This window comes from Anopheles arabiensis, chromosome 2 (assembly GCF_016920715.1).
Source record: "Anopheles arabiensis isolate DONGOLA chromosome 2, AaraD3, whole genome shotgun sequence".
NCBI lineage: Eukaryota > Metazoa > Arthropoda > Insecta > Diptera > Culicidae > Anopheles > Anopheles arabiensis.
In genome coordinates, this window is record NC_053517.1 from 84,882,097 (window position 1) to 84,902,457 (window position 20,361).

Here is a 20,361-nt window from a genome sequence, read left to right on the forward strand (position 1 = left end):
TCATCAACATCAGTTCAGTTTCACTATGAATTCCCAGTTTACATTTAAATCATGTCTAATTTGTTACATTTTGCCCACACACACACACACGCGCACATTCATTGTCACTACGACGAGAAGAACATTTATACACTTTTGCTCTCTCTCACACACTTGCAATCTACGAAATGTGTTTTCACCCCGAAGCTGAGACTAGCACCATGGCCTTCCTCGATCACTGTTCACAGGATCGCTCGCACACACAGAAACACGTGTTTACACCCCTTACGTCACAATCTGAAGCTTCCCCCCCCCCCACCTATTGCGTATCCTTATTGGGGTGTTTTCCATTCCTTTACAATTTCCTCCCGCCCTTTCCTTCACCTTTGTTTTGCAAATATGTTTATGTTTTATCGACTAATTTTTTGTTAATTTTTTGTTTCCTATTCTCTCTCTCTCTCCCTTTCTTTGTATCTCTTTTTCTTTCTCCCCCTTTCTTTTCACATCGCACCCCGTACTATCATACCCCCTCTCTTTATGTACGTTAATTTCGTCGATTTCGAAATCTTCTCAAATCTCCCCACTTCCTCACTTCCCCTCCTCACCCTCTTTGGTTCGACATGATGTGTCCGGGTCCGCCGGGTACGGCCACCGTGCGCAGTGAGCAGAACTAGCAAAAAAACCAAACACCGCCAATCGCTGTACTCGATCGACTTTAGCCGGCCGGTCGACGCGATACGCGGTGCCCATCCGAACGATGCGTACGACGATGACGATCTCATGATGGGGGCCGGCGGCGGCGGTGCACCGTCTTCGCTCAGCCCGAAACCGATGACGCCGCGGCGCGTCAAACGCCGCTCGGTAATGCAGCGCGGTACGTCGGGCGGTGGTACGGTCGGGCGGCAAAGCACTTCCAGCCGGCGGGGCCATTCCTCGTCGTCCGCCGGCTCGGGAGCGATCGCATCGGGCAGTGGAGGAGGGGCCGGCCATCATCACCATCATCATCACCACCACCATCGGAGCAGTGTGCGGAACTCGCGGCGCAAGACGACGCACCAGAACCCGGTCACGAAGCTGCTGAACCAGCAGCAGCAGCACCTGCAGCAGCAGCAGCAGCAGCATCGCCTACACCACCATGGGGATGCGTTGGCAGGGCTGGAGGATGCGGCCGGGACGATGACGCTGACCAAAACCTTCCCCCCGTTCGTGCACAACAAAAACCCGGACCTGACGGAGTCGAACCTGAAGTCGCTGAACAACGACTATATGCTGGGGCAGCTGAACAACTTTGGCCAGCCGGTGGGTGCCGTCGGCGAGGCGATGGTGCCGGGCAACAATCTCAACACGTTCGGGGCACACCATCACCATGCGGCGGTGCAGCCACCGTTGCCACCGCACCGTCGGCAGGCGCTCGTTCACACGCCAACGTTCCTGGACGGTGACACCGCCAGCAGCCCGATCGATCCGATCTACTACAACATGAACTCTTCCTCGCCGTTGCTGCAGCAGCAAACTTCGTGGGGTGTATCGACCTCCTCCCCGCAGGGTATGGGAGCTGTGCCGGGCGGTGGCATCCATGCCGGACTGTCCAATCCCGTCTACCAGCACTCGACCACCAACCTGAACCACAGCCCGGAGCTGAACGAGGAGTATTACGGCACGAACGGGCAGAATCGGCCACCGTCGGTACGGTCCAGCTACTCCAACTTTCACGGGACGCGACCCCTCAGCTCGTACCTGGGCGGTGGTGGTACTGGAGGAGTAGTCCAGCCGGGCGGTATCACCAATCGGGGCTACAACGTGTCACCGCCGGGACAGCAGGGAGGGACCACCGCTGGCGGCGGACAGGTGGAGAACGTGTTCGCTAATCTGACGAACGGCGGCAACACCAACAACCAGCAGCAATACGGGGGAATCACTGGCGGCAGTGCCGGTGGTACGGATCCGATCGCCATCCCGCAGCTACCCCACCGGCGGTCGGTTTCGCGCGAAAGTATACGGGCGATGCAGTTCCTCAACAGTGGGCCGCCGGCCTACAATCTTAACTATCACACGCCACCGGATTCGGAGACTACCATGTGATTTTGAAGGGGGAAATGTTGTACATACACACACACACACATAGCAACAAACGCGCACACAGGCACACTCACAAGACACGTACTTACACAAATGGCGAGTGGTGAAGGGAGGCAATGGTTTCATGGTGTACTGCGATGAAGATGGTCAACTCACTCTTCTCTCATGCTTGGAGAAGAGAGAATGTAAAAAGCAATAGATTCATAACCTACTGTAGATGTAAGACAGATGAAGATGAACTGTGTGTGTATACGCCCGGGATGCTAGCGATGTACGATTTAATCCGTTTTTTTTCTATAGAGACACGCCACCCCGCCCCAAACACCTGTTATTATCGACTGATCGACTGATGTGGCTGGTGGAAACCAAAAATGTACAAAAGAAAAGGGGAAATAATAAGGTGCAGAAGAACGCCCGTTTTGAGGATTTTTGTTTAGCGAAATTATTTGACAGAATTAACGGCTTTTACAATGTAATAGTGTAGAAGAGATCCATAGTTAGACTAAACTGGTGCGTACTATTAATTGGTCTGCATAGCGCGGAAATAGGCTTTATTTTACGCGAGCTTCAAGGGGGATGATTTAATTCCTTCGGATTTAGGGTAAACATTGCTCCTAAAGGTGCAAACACAGAGGTTCCGTGAACATGAAAAGTGTTGATTTTTTATGTATATTTGTATAAAAAAACATGCTGAGATATTACTGTGCATGCATCGTATGAAAGTAAAGTGATATTTTGGAAAGATCAATAGCAGTTTTTATTAAATTAAAACCCTTTTAAATCGGGTTTCTGGCGAGTTTGCAATGTTAACAGCATTATTCAACTTACGCCAGTGAGATTTCAACAGCCCAACTGTCATAGTTACATGAAAGCTGTTGAACAACAGTTCGCGAGCGTTGAATAATGCTGCTAACATTGGAAACTGACCCTAAAACCACTGTAAAGGTGTTTAAATTTGATCAAAAATCGTGTTGATCTATTGGAAAATTCCCATTACTTATCGTTTGATGCACGAGACTCTATATTTTAGCATGTTTTTTTTGTAAAATAAATAATTTAAAAAACCCTAAATCTTGTTTATCGCTACCTCTAATCACTGGTTAGGGAGAACGAACATGCAAATCGAAGGTTAGTGAAGGGTAGAACGATCTGAGTGTGTTTGTTGTGTGTTGTGTTGTGTGATTAGTTTATAAAAGAGAAAATCGCGTAAAGAGGTGTGCAAACGATAAAATACGCGATAAAATAGCGGAGAATAGGACTAACCGATACCGATCTTGATAGAAATGCCAAAGTTTATAAAACTTGTAGCGATAGTAGGTAGTAGTAGCACGCAGTAGTAGAAGCAGCAGGAACAGGGGCAATCCTGTTGGTCGTAAAACACACGATCAATCCCAAAAATCAATTCACGTGTTGATCGTAGCTTGGAAAACTGTTTTTCAGTGTGTGGTATTTTAGTGCTTTAGTGATATAGGAAGAAGATTCGGACAGTTTACACAACAGCGTACTGTGAAAAAAAGAAGAAGGTTTGAATAGTAACATATGTTAGAGATCATCGTAAAGGTGTAGTAGAAAATACCCAAGTCCGAGGGGAGGAACGATCGAAGGGGCCCGTCCTTTAATTCCGTGCCGCTTTCGGTTTTTTCGGTGCTGTACATTGAGACTGCTCCTTGCCTTCCACACAGTGATGAGAAGATGTGGGGATTGATTGCAAGCTTTTCGAGTGTGTTTTATTTTTGATTTCCATTTTTCTCTCCCCTTCTTCCGGTGTTCCGTCAATAAACGACCAATTAAACAAGCAATAGTAACAATGAAATAAAAAGAATATTAAAAAAAAACATCAACCAATTGTCTTCTTTTGTTGCGTGTGTTTGTGTTGTGGAACCAGGGAATGTTTTCACACGCTCAGGTACGTTCGAGTGACGCTTTCTCCTTCAGCTCCCAGCACGACTCCCAGAAGCTGACCAGCCGCTGGTCCGCGTTCGCACAAAACTCCTTAAAGTCGCGCAACATCTTCAGCTGAAACAGATCGTCCGTCTGGGCGATGACGAGCGATTTCCACTTCTTGTTCGGTATCATGTGGTTCCAGGACCACAGGAACCCGGTCCGCCGCATCACCTCACCGCCCTCGTCCTTCGCACTGCCCTTCGCGCCCGTCACGTGCCGAGTAATGTAGGACGGTTCGTGCCCGGACGGTGCCGCCACCATCTGCGATTCGTACGACGCCGAGTAGCGGTTGATGAAGGCGATCGGTTTCTTGAAGTTGCTCCCACCGGACGCAAGCCGCTGGCGGGTGGAACGCATCCCACCCACGTTCGGGTTCGGCACCTGCAGGAACATGTTCCCACTGCAGTGCACGTACTGATGGTCGAGCGATACCTGATTCGAACCCGTTTTCGTTTCCACCGTGCAGCGCATAAACCCGAACCGCCGTACGATCGCTTCCTGGAAGAGTAGCAACCGCGTCGGCCACGTCTCCTTCGGGAACTCCTGGAACAGGCAGCTCCGATGCTGCTTCAGACAGTCGATGTCGAGCGGCACAAAGATCGGACCGCGCAGTGGGTCCGACTTTTCCGTGAACGGTTCCGCCAGCGGATCCGCCGGGAAGGTGACGAGCTGGAAGCCGCACGGTTGCGCCTTCCGGCACCAGCCGTAGATGAGATCGTACACGATCGGCCCCGAGGCGGTAATCCACTGGACGACGATCTCGTACGCGTGCCCCGGCACCATGCGCTGATGGTAGCGGGCATGGCCCCACTCGGTTCGGTCCGACTTGGAGCCGACGTCGATCTCGAGATGCGTCTGCTTGTACAGCAGCTGCCCGTCATCGTCGTCCTCGTCCGGGCGGGCGATCGATTCGCGCAGAAACGTCGGCACACCGCGATCGTGCGGATCGACTGGGCGCGTCAGATCGGGATGACGGATCTCCACCTCCATCCATTCGTTCTCGAACGCGGCCAGATCGCCGAGCGGCGGGACGTACTCGGGCGAATCCCTGTCCTGCCGGACGATGTAGTACAGACAGAAGCCGGGCAGGACCGGTTTGTTAAAGTCGCCAGACGCGTGACAGATCAAACGATTGCTAAAACGGTAAGAAAAGGGTAAGTGTCTTGTATTAAAAGCATGAAAAAGCAGCCTCTCTTACCGTCTCATTTCTTCCAGTATCTCCACCGGCTTGCACGGACCCTCGATGCGATTCTGCAGCCAGTTGATCGCATCGTACGACACGAACGTGCACGACGGCATGCTCTGGGCCGGCGCCAGGAACCCCACGCCGTGTGCCGGGTGGCGCAGCGCGTCAAAGATTTCTTGCAGCGTGGCGGTCGGCTTAAGCTTGCCTCCCTCGCCGCCAAAATCATCACCATCCTCGAGCAGACCCTGCTCGGTGCCGGCCGTATTGAGCGTGGACAGCGGAATACCATCCACCGTCGTTCTTCCACCGACCGAGCTGACGTTCATCATCATCGGCGATGGGATGCCGGGTGTGTTGGGCGTGGCAGGACCATTGCCCGTGGTGTGTGTTGTGCCGTTGCTGGTGGCCGTGCCGGTACCGATCGCACCCGTACCGACGGGCGAAGGAGCCTGCACAGCACTGCCACTTTTGTCCAGCACCTTCGAGCCGGTTCGCGTGAGAATGCTGCACGAAAGGGTTTTTGGGGGAGGGGGAGAGGTTTTAGTTCGCTCACTAAAAGTGGGTGTAGATTGGTGGTGGGGTTGGTATGAAGTAGTAAAGCGGCAGCGCAATACAATACGTGCAAGCCAATGTACGACAGCAAGAGCAAGCAAAGATCGACAGTTTCCTCCTACCTGTCCAAAGAGCTTACCTTTTTCGAACACACTACTTTAACACTACGATCATTACTTTGTAATAATGAAATGTATGAAATGAATAGGATTATATGGATATTTTAAGCAAAAAAGTACGCACACACACACACGCAAACACAACTAACCTGTTACCGGAGGCGGGAGTGCTAGGGAAAATAAAGCGTTCAGGAGTGTGCTGTTGTTGTTGATGGTGATGATGGTTGTTGTGGTGGTAATGATGTGGAGAAAGGTGATGCCCATTACTAGTGCTGTTATAATACAGTTTTACCCATCCACCATGCTGCTGGAAGAAGAGAAGGTTTTTGAAATCAAGATAATTTTTAAACAAAACACAAACAAACACCAAAACTAAGGCAAAAAGAGCAAGAGAGTCAGAGAAAAAGAGAGAGGGAGACGCACGGCCCCTTAAGAACAAGCGAATCGAATAAAATGCATAATAATAATAATAATAATAATAATAATAATAATAATAATTGCCAATTTTGTTGTAGACAGTTTTCCTCAACCGCGACCATACTAGCGCTATCATCACGTGACTAGAGTAGAATACTTATAAGTATATCTAAGGATGCCAAAACAACGAGATAGTTATACAACGATAAACTATTAGCACAAATTATAAGATGAATTTAGCACAACAAACACACACAAACACACAGAAATACGCCAATATAAGTGCCAATAACAGAACAACAGCAAGCAACAGCGGCGACAGAAGCAGCAGCAGCAGCAGCGCAACCACACAATATACCAACACCACACACACACACACACATTGCCAATCAGGTCTAGGTGGCAAAGAGCTTAACTTTTCAAAGCGACGAAGCGAATTGTTATGTTAAAACACAGCTTTTTTTTCCTTATTATGGTGCGGAAGAAAGACAAAAAAAAGGAGTAAACTATTAACCTGAACCTTGACTTCTCCGGTAGACGGTTGCTGAAGACACGATCGCGGAACGGTTGGGGCGCCGTTACCTTCAAATTTTTGTTTTGCCGTTGGCGTTTAGTTGGGAATAGTTGGGACGAACGGTAGATGGGAGGAGAGAGAGAAGGGGAGAGAGAGAGAGAGAAAAAAAAATGATAAAATATTAATGCTGATTTAATTTCCTTTTGCTACATAGTGTACGATAGTTTGCTTGACTGGTTTTTGGAACAGAATGGAAGTCGGGGCACGGGTTAAATACGTTGAGGAACGGGTAAATGGGTAAGAAGGAACATTTATAATTGATAACCAAAACCAGTTGACTTTTAAGCAAAAAAGTCAAAAATGCCAAAAAAAAAACAATGAAAAGAACTTTCACCGCAGTACAAAAGAGAGAAGCAATATCCCAAATAGAAGAAAGCAAAAAACAAGCAAAGTAACCTAAGAAAACTTGTAAAATGTTTTTACGTTAAACAGGAAAACATTAAGCAAAGAAGTAAAAAGAAACAAAATTGATAAAATCGATTTCACACAAAGTAAGCGTTGTTTCCTTTAGTTTAAATCGGATAAGCGAACAAGAAAACCAAACCAAATAACACCAGCAAACAGGAAAAGAGTTGAATAAAAGCTTTCAGAATAAAATAGCAAAACGTGAAAAGAAAGGGAAAGTATGAAGTATGAAAATTTTGAACGAAAACAATACAGAAAGCAATGAAAATAAACCAAAAATATTAAAAAAGTAAAACAATTTAAAAAACACTGAACCAATACGTTCACGCGAGTGAATGGTTTTTGCCTTCACAAACATTTCAACATAGTACTGAAAAAAAAAGAAACCTATACTTAAATAAACCAAAGAACAACAATAGGACTACGAGAGGGGGGCGGGGGGGGGGTAGAGACGAGAGGGAGACAATACGGGTTGGCCAAGGGATTTGATTGGTTGGTTAGGGATTCATTTTCGCACACCTGATTTGGTGGTGGCCTCGACAGGATGCTGGTACTGTGGCGTCGTCTGGTAAGGTGCGTTTGATGCGGACATCCCTGGAAGGATAAGTTATTGTGGTTGTTGTTTGTTGTTGTGGTTGTGTTCTTATCAACACTTTGGTGGCACTCATTCTGCTTGAACAGATCCGCATAAAATAATACATCTATGGCACAAATGTACGAATATGACATACGAGAAATGATCGTATTTTCGAAGACAACAGTCCTCCCGTACGATCAGGTATGCCCTCACAAATGTAATTTAAACATATAAATAAATGCGATCAAAGTAGCACTAATGAGCTCGTTTAGAAACGGTTACGCGAAAGTCAAGATCAAGAAGTAATAAGCGAGGCACGCTTCCATTTTTTGTCGCATTCAATAGAGCCCAGCAGCTGCGATTTTTTGTCCGTGAACGCAAGCTAGCTTGTGCCATGATCAACATCAAACATTAGTCACTTGCTGGAGTGAAAACACACGCACACACACACACAAACAAAAAGGGAAACAAGGGGCCTGATGACCCGAATCACTGAAAGGCGCGCAACCAATTGAAGGAATGATCGTACGATCCGATCGGTCAAAGAATGTTCGTTAGGAAAAAAAGTACAAAACGTAGGTTATAAAATCACATAAAAACGTGGCTGTGGTAGAAGAAAATCAATAATCAAACACACAAGAAAGCGACATTCTCTTCGGTGCTTAACGGTTTCGCTTCCACGGCGATTTGTGGATGGACGGATGTTTCGTCGAATCGTCGATCCGCAGAAAAGAAACCGCCGACCGAACGAACTTACCCGCGCTTTCTTGGCCGGCTGGAGCTTTTTAATCTTGTTCAGATGCGCCTCGACGAAGCGCACAAAATCGTTGCAGATTTGCCGCTCCGGCGGGAAGGGACTGTCCTCGTGGTAGATGTCACAGCGGCGCACCGTCCCGTCGAGGATTTTCTTCATCGCTGGATCATCCTTCGGCAGGAGATACATCCGGTAGCGCCAGTATTTCATGTTCTGGGTGTGGGGAGGGAAACCACAGGTTAAATGAATGCTGCTTTTCACAGGTAATTGGGTGAAATTTTCAAACACACACACACCTCATGCAGTGGATAGTCCGTGTCCCCACGGGTGCAGATGTACTGGTCCATATAGTTCCAGTTAAAGTTTTCCAGCTTCTCCGTGGTAAAGTGCACACCGCTCACCTCGTACGTGTCGTGCTGCGGTGCATGGAAGCGATACCGATAGTCGACGTTGATCGGTGGATAGGGATGGCTACAAAAGGGAGCGAAATGAACGTTAAAATGAATAGCAATTCTTCTCCTTCTTCCCTTCCAACTCTCCATACCGTGGCCGGTAGCGTGTGACCGTGATGGCCGAACCGCTAAGGGTGATGCGATGGAAGATGCGTCCGATCGACAGCAGATACTCCTTCGTTGCTTCCTGCGGCGGTTGACGGCGCAGCACGCTGCTAGCGCTCGAAAAGTAGGATGGCGTCTGGAGATGTCCTCCGCAGCACGGTGCGTGCGGTGGATTGGTGACACTCTTGTCCGGTAGTACGATCAGCTGAAATCCCTGTGAAAGAGTCCTCAAAACTTTTTAATATAAATGATTTTTTTAAAGGACACAAACGATCGTACCTGTGCCAGCCGTTGCGAGACGAGCTCCTTAAACACCTCATCCGTCGAGAGTGGCTTCTTGTAGACGGCCCGGTTTTGGGCGTAATCCGCATTGAAATCTTCCGGCAACAGCGTGTAGTCCGACACGACGTAATCGTTGTGCAGCGAACGCTTGTCCGGGAAGTAATCGGTGGTGATCGGCAAACAGGCCGGCATGGTTAGCGATTTCCAGTCCACACCTGACGATCGTTTGTGTGTGTGTGGCGTGACGATTGGGAAGAAAAGGAAAATGACATTAGCGATCGGTAATGGATTAAAGGAAGAGGAACAGAAATCATATGCTACAATAATACCACTGAAACTAACACCAAAGCACACTGAATTTAAGCACCAAATACAACTGAAGATACCCGTTTTTTTCTGCCTTAAACAAACTAAAGGATGGATTAATGGGGAAAGCTACAAAAAAGGCCTATTTTTTAAGGATCGTTAGTGCCAACAAGAGAGTAATCCACTTGTTGTTAATAAGCATCTACGCCACGTGCTACAACACCGCGTTTTCTCGTTGTAAATCATGCAATCATACAATTTTAATATGGGTTTATTTTTTCAATATCAAAACATGCACATTCGGAGCCAATATGAATGATCATGAGAGAGAGAGTGGGGGGTTGCTGTTGTTGGGAATTTCGATTGAAGAATGATTGATGATTTTTTTTGGCAAACACAACCCCTTTCTTGAAACAAATGCAGGGCCAATTCGGCGCAGGGCCACGACATTACATGATTTACATTACCTCGAGCAACAGGGCGTGGAGAATAATCACGGAGTGTCACGTTGTTGCGAACAGTGGGGGGAAGGAAAACAAGTAAGGCAAAATAGTAAGGGAAGGTGCAAACAAGTATACGGTAACACGCAGGGACGATGCTATTCACAGGCTTTTTTGTTCACTATGCTCTTAGAAAGAGAAAGAGAGAGAGTTGGACATACTTTTGATACTTCACACATAGCCAGCTATACACAGCAGTTCGGTTTAGTGACACACACAGGACAGACAAACAGACAACAGAGGCGGCACGTGTAAACAATTAACCGATAGATAGCTAAATAGATACATCACAATTTAAACGATTATGTTTTTTGAGAGGAAAAGTTTAGAGAAAAGAAAGTTCCTCGAAAGATAAAGCCGCTCCACAACAATATTGCATTTTGTCTACTGTACAGGATCGCGATCGCTTATCGGAACGAGCAGGTAAAAGGACGATTGTGCACTATACATATTATCCTACACACAGGGAAGGAACACAACACAAAACACAAAACAGGACTCTAATAACATTGACTAAAAGAGGAAGGAACAAAAACAGAGGGGAACAGCATTATAGTAACAGCGCGATCGTGAAACGATCGATCATAGTTGTAGAGATTTTGTGTGCAAAGGGAAAAAAGGAACCACAGGTGCGCCTTTCAAAGGTGCAACACATACAAGGAGAGAACAGAAAGTATAGCGTACAAACAGGCAATTGGGTGTGTTTGTGTACAGTGGAACGAAAATATAAGAAAAGGTGTGCTTTGTAACAACTGAAATGTGCAAAGTACTAAATAGAGGCAAACTGGAAAGAATAGAAGGAACAAAACTAAACAGCTCTTTTCGAGCATTAAGTAGTCCACGGCCACGGTGTGGAAGAGGTAAGCCCACTGCGCGCGTGGGTTACTACTACTACTGGTTGTGCCAACCTATGATCACTCTGCCAACTGGTTGTGCGGCGCTCTCCCCCCAGGGATGGAATTCCGTGTTTGATTAGTTGCGCCGAAACAGATGACGGGAGCAGAAGCGGAGAACACGGACACACGACGGTGGTGGTGGTGGTGGTGGTGTTGTGGTATTTGATTTGTGGTTTTTTGTTTTGGTGGATTCGGCACACACATACACGCACACGCACATTACATACACACATAGATGGGATATATAGAAAAAAAATGGAGAAAAAGATAGAGAGAGAGAGAGAACGATTATGATAAATTGATGTGTAGCAAAAATTAGCAAAACATGTTTCACGGGGGAACAAAAACGTTGTAGAGTGTGTGGAGGAGGGTTGGAGGGTTGCTCGTGGACAGCCATAAAGGACAGTTCGGGCCAAACAGGATCGGTGCCGCGGGTTTGGTGGTAGGAACGGGGTACGGTGGTAATGGGAGCAGGAAAGGTATCCAAGAATCCAAGAAAGAAAAAACCGATGCGTCCCGTGGCAGCCATCATCATCATCATCATCATCATCATCGGCAGCAGTAGTAGCAGCAGAAATAAATGTTAAACGAGAAAAGGAAAGCATCACACGATATACGATTAAAGTGTGCATACAGTAACAGGGGACAGGGTTGCGTGTGGATACACAGGATATGAGCACGATGGCAATACAAAAAGCTCACGAAACGATAATTGTGTATAAACAATTGGACCAAAAGGTACGATCACGCTTCAGCACGGCTGCGTATCGATCGGAAGAATTTAGATGCAAATAAATCGTTTCGTGCTTTGTTGGTTCGGCGACCCGATCCCGAAAACAAAGCTGTTCACATCCTTAAAACCGAACCGACCGGAACAACATCGATCAAAACTGAACAGCGAGCAACGGAATCAGCAGCACGGATCGCGACGAAAAAAGCGAAGCATTTTTTTTTTTGCTTTTCCATCGATCGTGTGTTGGGGATGGGTGTTTTGTGTTTGAGATGGTTGATTGATTATATGAAGATGGAACCATATGAAGATGATCACTGGGAAAGGCGGGCAAACATTCGGTTATTTGTGAATTGTATAAATTTGGTTAAAACGAGTCAGTATTAATGGGGAAGGGCCGGGCGGCGCAAGTAATGCCGTATAGAGATGAATGTGTAGATCAGTTGAGAATGAAGATGGTGCTTTTTTTTAGAAAGGTAACAGTTAATAAAATTAATTAAAAAAAAAAACACTACAAAAACTGTTGGGATTAGAAACCAAAAAAAAGTTTTTCTGTTATGTTTGGAGGACGCGGGGAAATAATGAGAGGATTGGTTTTGTTGGGAGAAGGGAATACTCATTTTGGGGGGATTTGGAAGATAAAAATGCTTCATAAACGAATGTCGAACATTATGGCAGATGAAAACAACGCGAACAACGGAGCGTATTAGTGTGTGTTTGTGTGTGTATGAACGCCAACACACAGGCTTCGGCCCTTTCTGGTTCTACCTGTGGTAAGGGCCGGTGTCCATTCCTGCTCGCCGGTGGCCCCCCACAGCAGGGTAAGGCTTTTCGAGGGCGTTACAGGCACGTGCGGACCGGCCGGTGAGTGTAGGACGGACTTTTTCCGGTTGCCTAAAATGGTAAATGCCGCAACAATTAGTTTCCTTCCGTGCTCCACCTAAGAGTGGTAACCTCTTGCTTACATCCATTTTCACTGATCCACTTCAGATCGTCCTCGTTGAGCCGGCTGTCGAACGACGCGGTACTGCCCTGCCGTGCTCGGCCCCAGGTACAGGTGGACGTGTGCGCATACTCGCTGCTCGAGTCAAGATCCACGAAGTAGCTGGGCGTTGGATTGGCAGCCGGTACGGCTTGGTAGTGATGCTGCTGTATCAAAACACCTTGCGGGCCCTTTTTGGCGAGACAAACAAAACAAGTTACACTGTGAACTGTGAAAACAATTCACCTATTTCACGCCCTACCTTTGGAAAGATGTGTGTCCAGCGGCGTCGATTCGATGTTAGCTTGATCGTAACGTGCGACGGATCGAACGGGTTTATTAACGCCCGCCCGGTGCGTACTACCGGGCCACTAGATGAACCGAACGCACCCGTACGACCCTCCATGATGGGCGACGTGATGGCGGTCGGCTTCGGCATGCCCAGAATGTCGCTCGTGTTCGGTGAGCTGCTCCGCGACGCAACGCTCACGTTCAGCAAACTGTTCGACGCATGGTGTATGTCCGGATCGGACATCTTTCGCCGCAGCCGGGACGGGCTGAGTGTGTCCTGCTCCCATTCGCAGGCGCGCGCATACGTCCCGAACCCGTCCAGGCTCGGTACGGACGTTTTCTTCGTGCGTGCGATGCGCTGCAGCGAGCTCGTGCCGTGTACGGCCGGCAGCTGAAATATCTGATCGTCGTACGCGTCGTAATCGAACAGACAGTTGTGTATGTACTCGTTCTTCTTGTCGGCCGCTTGCTTCGACAGCCGCAACCGGCCCGTGCCGGGCGGGCGGGCCTGCTGCGGTTCCGTACTGCCGCCGATCGCTGGCGGTGGTTTAATGCGCGGTATGAACGTCGAGTACGGCAGCTTCTTGTTCGTGGAGTAGAAGCTCAGATTGATCCAGTGCGGCATCGAGTAGTCATCGATCGAGGTGAGTGTGTCTTTGTTGTGGAATTTGAGCAGCGGCACGGCATGGAGCGGTTGCTCGCCGACGCACACTAGATCGCTCCCGACACCGTTGTCGATGATGCGCTGCTTGGTGATGTTGGTTAGCTCCCGGTCGACCTCGAACACACCGACGCCGGGCGTGATCACTACCGACAGCTGCCCGGTACGGTCGAAGCTCCGGTCGAGGTAATGCTTCTCGAACACGTTCAGCGAGATGTTCAGCACCTCCAGAAAGTTGCCCTGCGCAGCGGTCGAGTTCGTGGCCGGTGGAATACGCACCCCGGCTGGAAGGTCCGCTCGCTCGTGGTACTTCAGCACCACGTCCCGGTAGCCGGTAAACAGCCGGCGCAACTGCACCAGCGTGGTGCTCCAATCGTCGCACCGCTCGTTCTGTATCGCGACACGATAAAAGTCCTCATAGAACCGACCGCGATAGTCGATCTGCAGACAGTCGCGCATGTGCGGTGGGAATTCGTCCAGGCTTTTGGCGCTGTAGAAGGTGCGCGAGAACAGCACGATCGTAACCTCGTGGTTGCTGCCCAGCTTCTGCCACTTCTTGTACAGATCGGCCAGGAAGCCGTTGACCGCCTTCTCGAAGTACAGATCGCCGTAGATGTCAAAGTCCCACATTTCGGACGACATCTGCAGAAACAGATACACCATCGAGGTGTTGCTGCGGAACACCACCTTGGTGTCCTCGTTGATCACCCCGCAGGCCACCCGTTCGCCCTGCGACCACATCTCGTACACCTGGCAGCGGATGCATCCTTCGCAGGATTCGATTTTCTTGTTGAGGTAAACGCACGTGTTGGTGAGGCGGGTCTTCAGGCGCCACATCTCCGACCGGCCAATGTACTGGTCCTTGAACGTGATCTCCACCGAGTCGAGGGCGACGTCGGCCGGATCAACGACGCGCATGTACACATCGTTGTACGCCTTCAGGTTGAAGGTGGTGGCCACATTCACCTCCACGCTGATCGTTTCGCGCGAGTTAAAGTCTTTGTTCAGGCAGGTCACCTGCAGGAGCAGCCGGCATCCCTCATCCTCCGGCAGGTATATCTCGACGATGTCGTTTAGCTTCAGATCGGGATGTTCCTTCGGGTTCAGCACCAGATCTTCCGCTGGCAGAAGAATGGCACAAAGGAAGCAAAGATTAGAGACAGTGGGATGTGCGCAGCACGTACAGGAATTGAACAGTGGTACTTACTGCTAAAGGTTTTCTGGTGCGTCACAAGTTTGAACAGTTTTTGCATCATTTTCGCACACAGTAAGGCCGTGGTGTGCGCGCACCATCACAAAACGAGCGCAAAGGCAATAGCTAAACACTTTCAATCACGAAAACTCGTACCTTTCTCTGATGCGCATCAGTGTCAATCACATAACACTACCAGGAGCGGGAAGTGGGAAGAATGATTTAAAGTTGCTCCCTTGATAAGGGAATGCCAATTTTGAGCACTACGGAAGCACAGCAAACGATTGACTGCTTGTGCCACCGACACTTTCCCACGTACTATGGCTCATGTGCCAGCCGCTTATGCTTTGAGGACGGGCACTATCACACAGAGGCGGTAAACATAAAGCTGTAACACAATTATTAGAAATGAGATAAGAGTAAGTTGCCTTCCGAAATTTACACCCCACACCAATTTCGTGCGCTTGTCACGAGTTGACAGCAAACATATGATGGTGCTGTATTGTTTACGTTGTCTATGGCGTTCTCTCTTGACTCCACTAAGGGCGCTAAAGGAGGATGAAAATTATTTTCCTATCATTTGAGTAGTTTACTTTCACTTTCAATTGACTATTCAAACACTAATTGTATGCTGAAATCGAAGTATTGCGGTGTAGAGCTATGTATTGATGAACAAGGCACGTTGTTTACCTTAACAGCGCCGCTGTACAGCAATGTTGTGACAAATGGTCAGTGTGGCCAGAGAATTTTGGCGGTTATCGGTAGGAGCAAAGTGTATGAAGACTAGTGGTGTGCTCTCTGGAGCGCACCCATGGCTCTTATTTATTGTTACCTGGCGCTCTGGCACCAATCAAACACGACAAACATGAACAAATGTATGGGATTTGAGAGATTTGATTTGACTGTTGGTTGTATCGAACATGTCAAGCGCCGCCTTAGGCTGATTTCGACTACGGCAAAATGGGAACCACTATTTTTGCCTGGAATCGGAGTCGTCTGAAGTCGTCCGGAGTCGTTTGGCTCTTTGGGGCCACTGATCCTTCTGGTCTTTGGTCTTTGGTCTTTTTTAAATGTCGATTAGGAATTTGTACGAGAGATTCTTAACCAGAGTGGATCAAGAAGCATATTGTCTTGAGAGCGGGGGCGAGCTTCATTTTCAGACGTTTGGTCGCAAACTTCCTGGACGCAAAATTTTGGTCGCAAAATTCTTGGTCGCAAAAATCTTGATGTGTGACCAATACTTTTTTCCAAGACTCTTGCGTCCCAGAATTTTGCGAAACCCTGTAACACTTCGTTCTGTAGTGATCAATTCCAATTTTCTATCCATTTAAATCGGCAGCTACACAATCTTTACGCTTTAACAATGCTTGCTGACTCAGCAGTCCTGCCGCTGCAGTCTGAAGGACAAGACTTGGACATTCAAAATTACCAATCTAAATGTTTATTTATGCATGTTTAATAGACTGCATTTAAAAAGGGTATAAATATACATAATATTAGAGCCTTCAACTTGAAATCTATGAAAGATGAATCATACCTTTATTTTTAATAAAACTCGCATGCAACAACACACTGGAATTAGGTCAAACGTACCCGGCTCAAACATTTTAATGACCACCGTTGACGGAGGCAAACGGGCACATAATTCAATCACTCTAATGCTTACACGATTCTGCCATGCCGTATAGGATAGGTCGTTTATGGGAGGAAAGTTTTAACCCACTTTCCGTGAGCCCCGCCACCTCACACGAAAACACGATATCCAATGTATCATTTTATTAGTCTTTGGATGAGCTCTTAGTAAGGAGGCGAGCGTGATGGGCACTTCCATGTATCGGGTCAGAGTACAGTGCGTGCAGGGGAGGGAAGGGAAATATATGTATACATATACTCATGTCGTAAAGTTGCCGGAGACACCGCCGGTACACCAATTGCTCGCCGATATAGGGCCACACACGTGTACCTCTCGCTGGATCGTAGTTTATCCCAGAATTCCACCAGGACCTGCTTGGGGACACATACATCCAGAGTAATCGGTTTCGGGTTTGTGGCCATTAGCTGTTACAGTGTCAAACCAAAATGAAAGGACTCGCAACGATGGTGCTCAGTGTGGCATGAATGTTAATGAACAGTGTGGTACAGCTACCCGAAGGTAGGGGTCCGCGTAAGTTGAACTTGTTTAATGCCAATAAGAGTCGCCGGCTGGTAGGAGTTTTAAATGTGGTAAACGAACCTCCGAAGTTTTGCTCACTTTGCGCAACGATGTCATTCAATTGAGACAAAAGTGAAGATGGCTCAAAGCAAAAGTTTGCTCTATCTGCCTTATCATACATGTTGCAATCGCCATCCCCTCCCGCTCATCACACTATGAAACTGTAAAGTGCGTTTTATGGATAACCATATGGTTCCCTCATTCACGCACACGCTTCATCGCCGTTCGTTCGGATGATAATGTGTGCCTGACAGGATAATATCACTTTACAGGTTTTTCTTTTTTGCTAACGATTACGGCGAAAAGTTGCACTTTTGCGAACAAACGATAATTGCTCGCTGGGAGTGCGGAAAGTTGACGGCAACTTTGGCCATTTGCGCACGGGCTAATACAACGGCTGAGGTAGGTGCTACTACTTATGGCATGCGTGAGTAAAAATGGGTTTTTGTTTGGCGAGAGACGGGGTTGGGAGATGGCACGGAAGCACCGGTAAATTGGCAACAATGCACTTTGGATAATCGGTACGGTGTGTTTTAGTTAGTATGCTGGAGAGCGCTCATTTTTGGGGTGAAACAATTTCGGGAGATCGTTAAGAATTCGTTCATATCAAAGGCGTTAATTATTAACGGTTTGAAGTATTATTGTTGCTCAAAGAGTAAGATCATCTAACTATTTTTGCTTTCAATTCGCTTAAATTTCCCTGAGCCAGGTTCTCATTGCTCTAAGTTAAGGAAAACAATAAATTAATTGAATATTTGATTAGAAATTCAATTAGCCTTAGCTGCTGCTTATTTTGGAAACCGCGTCTGCTACTACCAAGTGTGTATGATTATGTGACTACTTGACTAAAACCTTATGTATCCTACCTACAGCCTAAAAGTGTCCAAAAATCGCTCACGATTATGATAAATAAAAATTTTCATTACTACAGAAACATAGTTTCTACCAAAATTAGCATAAAAACCAACATGCAATAACATATTGCATACCTTCAGGCGTTTAGCAATGTAAAGTGTCGGGTTAATGTTTTACAGTTTGCATACTAATAGGCGGTTTGCTATGAATTATCATTTGATATACTTGCAGTACTTTTTAGTGCAACCAGTGCTGCAAAATGCCAAGAGCATCACGAGATATTCACCAACGAAAACAATGAACATATTCGTGGTAGCTTGATGCTCATTGCTAATAATCAATGAAAGTGCGTCATGACATGCCGAACACGGCATGCGAGTGCTTGAATCAACCGCGATACCCTGACTCACAAGCCAAATGCCAATGTTTCCATCGCCAACAATGAGATGATCGGAGGTGAGACTCAAACATTTGGTGCACCAATCACATGCTTGATGACACTTTGTTTAGCACGCAACTCTTGATCACTCACCTAGTCACGACATTCTTGACCATGACCAAACGATGGTCGCAAAAATGTCATGAAGCATGCATTGACCACACCAATCGTTTTCAGTATCACCTCTGAATATCACAATTGAGTACGTGACGCCGACATGGATTTTGTTTCAGTAAGATTTTTTGTATAACACTGATAGTGACATTTTGCAGTACTGTGACATTTTACACACTCCTTTAGAGAGCCGCAAAAAAAAAAAACAAGACAAAGCGCAAATACGGTCTTTAAACACACTCAACTAATGATATAATTGTTTTCTCAACAAAATAAAACCTCTTTCCAATCTCCCTTCAACACCTCTAATTAATCATACCGTGAGGCCGGACAATTCAATTAAAAGCCATCAGCAAGGTTGCAATATCAACAGCGCATTGGAATTGAAAATGAACGAAAAAAAGGAAGTGTCATTTCAAAACACCTCGTCCACGGCCGTTCAATCGATCTGCTGCCGATGTACGTTTCGATCGATCCACCAAACCAAACCAGTTGAAGCATGTAACAAAACTCATTAAAACAGAATAGTGGCTGAAGGGAGCACGGTAGCGGAATGGAAGGGTAGCACGTGTGGGAGAAGTATATTAGTATCCCAAAAAGGATGCTGGCCCAACGCACAATGCTGCAGTGTCTTTGTGTACATCGGCCCAAAATCTGCATCCCTTGATGGGCGCTCTAGAACGACACGGGCTAGAGACTTGTTTGCGATAAAAGCCACACCTCGTCTCGTGGGGTAAACCGAACCGAAGTGGAGGAATAAGTGGTGGATCGCTTTGCTTTTTATTGGCCCGATTGGGAACGACGCTTTACACCGTTCTCAGCGCGTAACGGAACCGGGGCAAACAGGGTTGTTGGGATTTATGATGATAAATTAATTAGCCCTGGTACGGGCAGTGTTGTGAGGTGTCTTGCCGATTTAATGATACGCGTTTACGCGCCGTACCGGAAACGGAACAGCCGTTAAAGATAGGCCAATGGGCTAATTTTCAATAGGTACACAGTTTCAGTGTGTGTGTGTGTGTGTGTGTGTGTGTGTGCATGGCTTTTTTTTAAAGGTACGTACCCAGCAATACAGGTGACAGGTGGCCGTTCAAAGCAGGAACCACTTCCGGCGTTCGACAATCGATAAATCCTTTCAAAAACCGCACGACTCGTACGCGTACGCACCATATAACGCTGCGAAACAAATCGACCATATCAAGCTCTCTCTCCCACTCTCGCTCTCTCTCTCTCTCTCTCTCTCTCTCTCTCTCTCGGTCGTTGAATGTGAGGCAATTAATTTCGTGCATTCGTTCGCTCGGTCCAGGGCTTTGTAATTACAGCTAAACGGGATATCCAATGGCTCATTAACGGTGCGAACGAAATGGTTCCGGTACGGTAAGGCCCGAACCTGGGTAGAACCGTCACTACCAGAACCACCTGGGACGCGTGTGGTTTAGTGGGACGTCCTGGGTCGGGGTTTATCACTTTACGATTTCAATTTACGGCACCGCACCACCGTTCGCGGGGTGCGATTGTAATGATTTCGGACGCGAGTCTTTGCATTCTCCGTGTTCCGGTGTCCGTTTGGTGAGCAATTTGCTCGTGCAATTGACGGACGTCCCGATTGTAGTGATTGTGCTTTCCTGTGTTGCACTGAAAATGCAATGATTTTTTTATATTTCAAAACTTGTTTTTCACTACACCACACAGTCTGGCAGTGTATGTGTTTCTGTGCCCTGGTGCACGAGTTTGGAAGCATAATTAGATCGGCAAGAC

The 20,361-nt window shown here is 47.3% G+C and overlaps 2 protein-coding genes across 11 annotated transcripts in view; one reads left to right on the plus strand and one right to left on the minus strand.

Moving 5' to 3' along the window:
- The window catches only part of LOC120897291 (sodium/potassium-transporting ATPase subunit beta-1-interacting protein), a 56,714-nt gene extending 52,815 nt beyond the window's left edge, over positions 1-3,899 (plus strand). The window contains exon 9 of one of the 3 annotated variants that reach the window (XR_005738517.1): positions 641-751. Coding sequence is in view for 2 of the 3 variants with exons in the window: in XM_040302048.1 (XP_040157982.1) it covers positions 641-2,061 (1,421 nt within the window). In the remaining variant the exon portion in view is untranslated. Of the gene's footprint in view, positions 1-640 lie in introns of all 3 variants that reach the window. The other 2 variants (XM_040302048.1, XM_040302050.1) reach the window with 2 other exon arrangements.
- LOC120897289 (GATOR complex protein Iml1) lies at positions 3,760-15,672 on the minus strand. 8 transcript variants are annotated; one of them, XM_040302039.1, is made up of 14 exons: positions 15,577-15,672; positions 14,999-15,371; positions 13,102-14,912; positions 12,823-13,030; positions 12,626-12,751; positions 11,140-11,157; positions 9,423-9,640; positions 9,131-9,357; positions 8,883-9,057; positions 8,590-8,799; positions 7,775-7,849; positions 6,009-6,166; positions 5,201-5,692; positions 3,760-5,137 (listed from the first exon to the last, which is right to left on the minus strand). In XM_040302039.1, the coding sequence occupies exons 2-14, from the start codon at positions 15,045-15,047 to the stop codon at positions 3,961-3,963; spliced, it is 4,944 nt and encodes a 1,647-aa protein (XP_040157973.1). In that variant the 5' UTR covers positions 15,048-15,371; positions 15,577-15,672; the 3' UTR covers positions 3,760-3,960. The 8 variants fall into 8 exon arrangements, with proteins under 8 accessions (XP_040157973.1, XP_040157972.1, XP_040157974.1 ...); XM_040302038.1 differs by having other exon boundaries at positions 15,494-15,656; XM_040302040.1 differs by lacking the exon at positions 15,577-15,672 and having other exon boundaries at positions 6,009-6,163; positions 14,999-15,473.
- Positions 15,673-20,361: the final 4,689 nt, after the last annotated feature.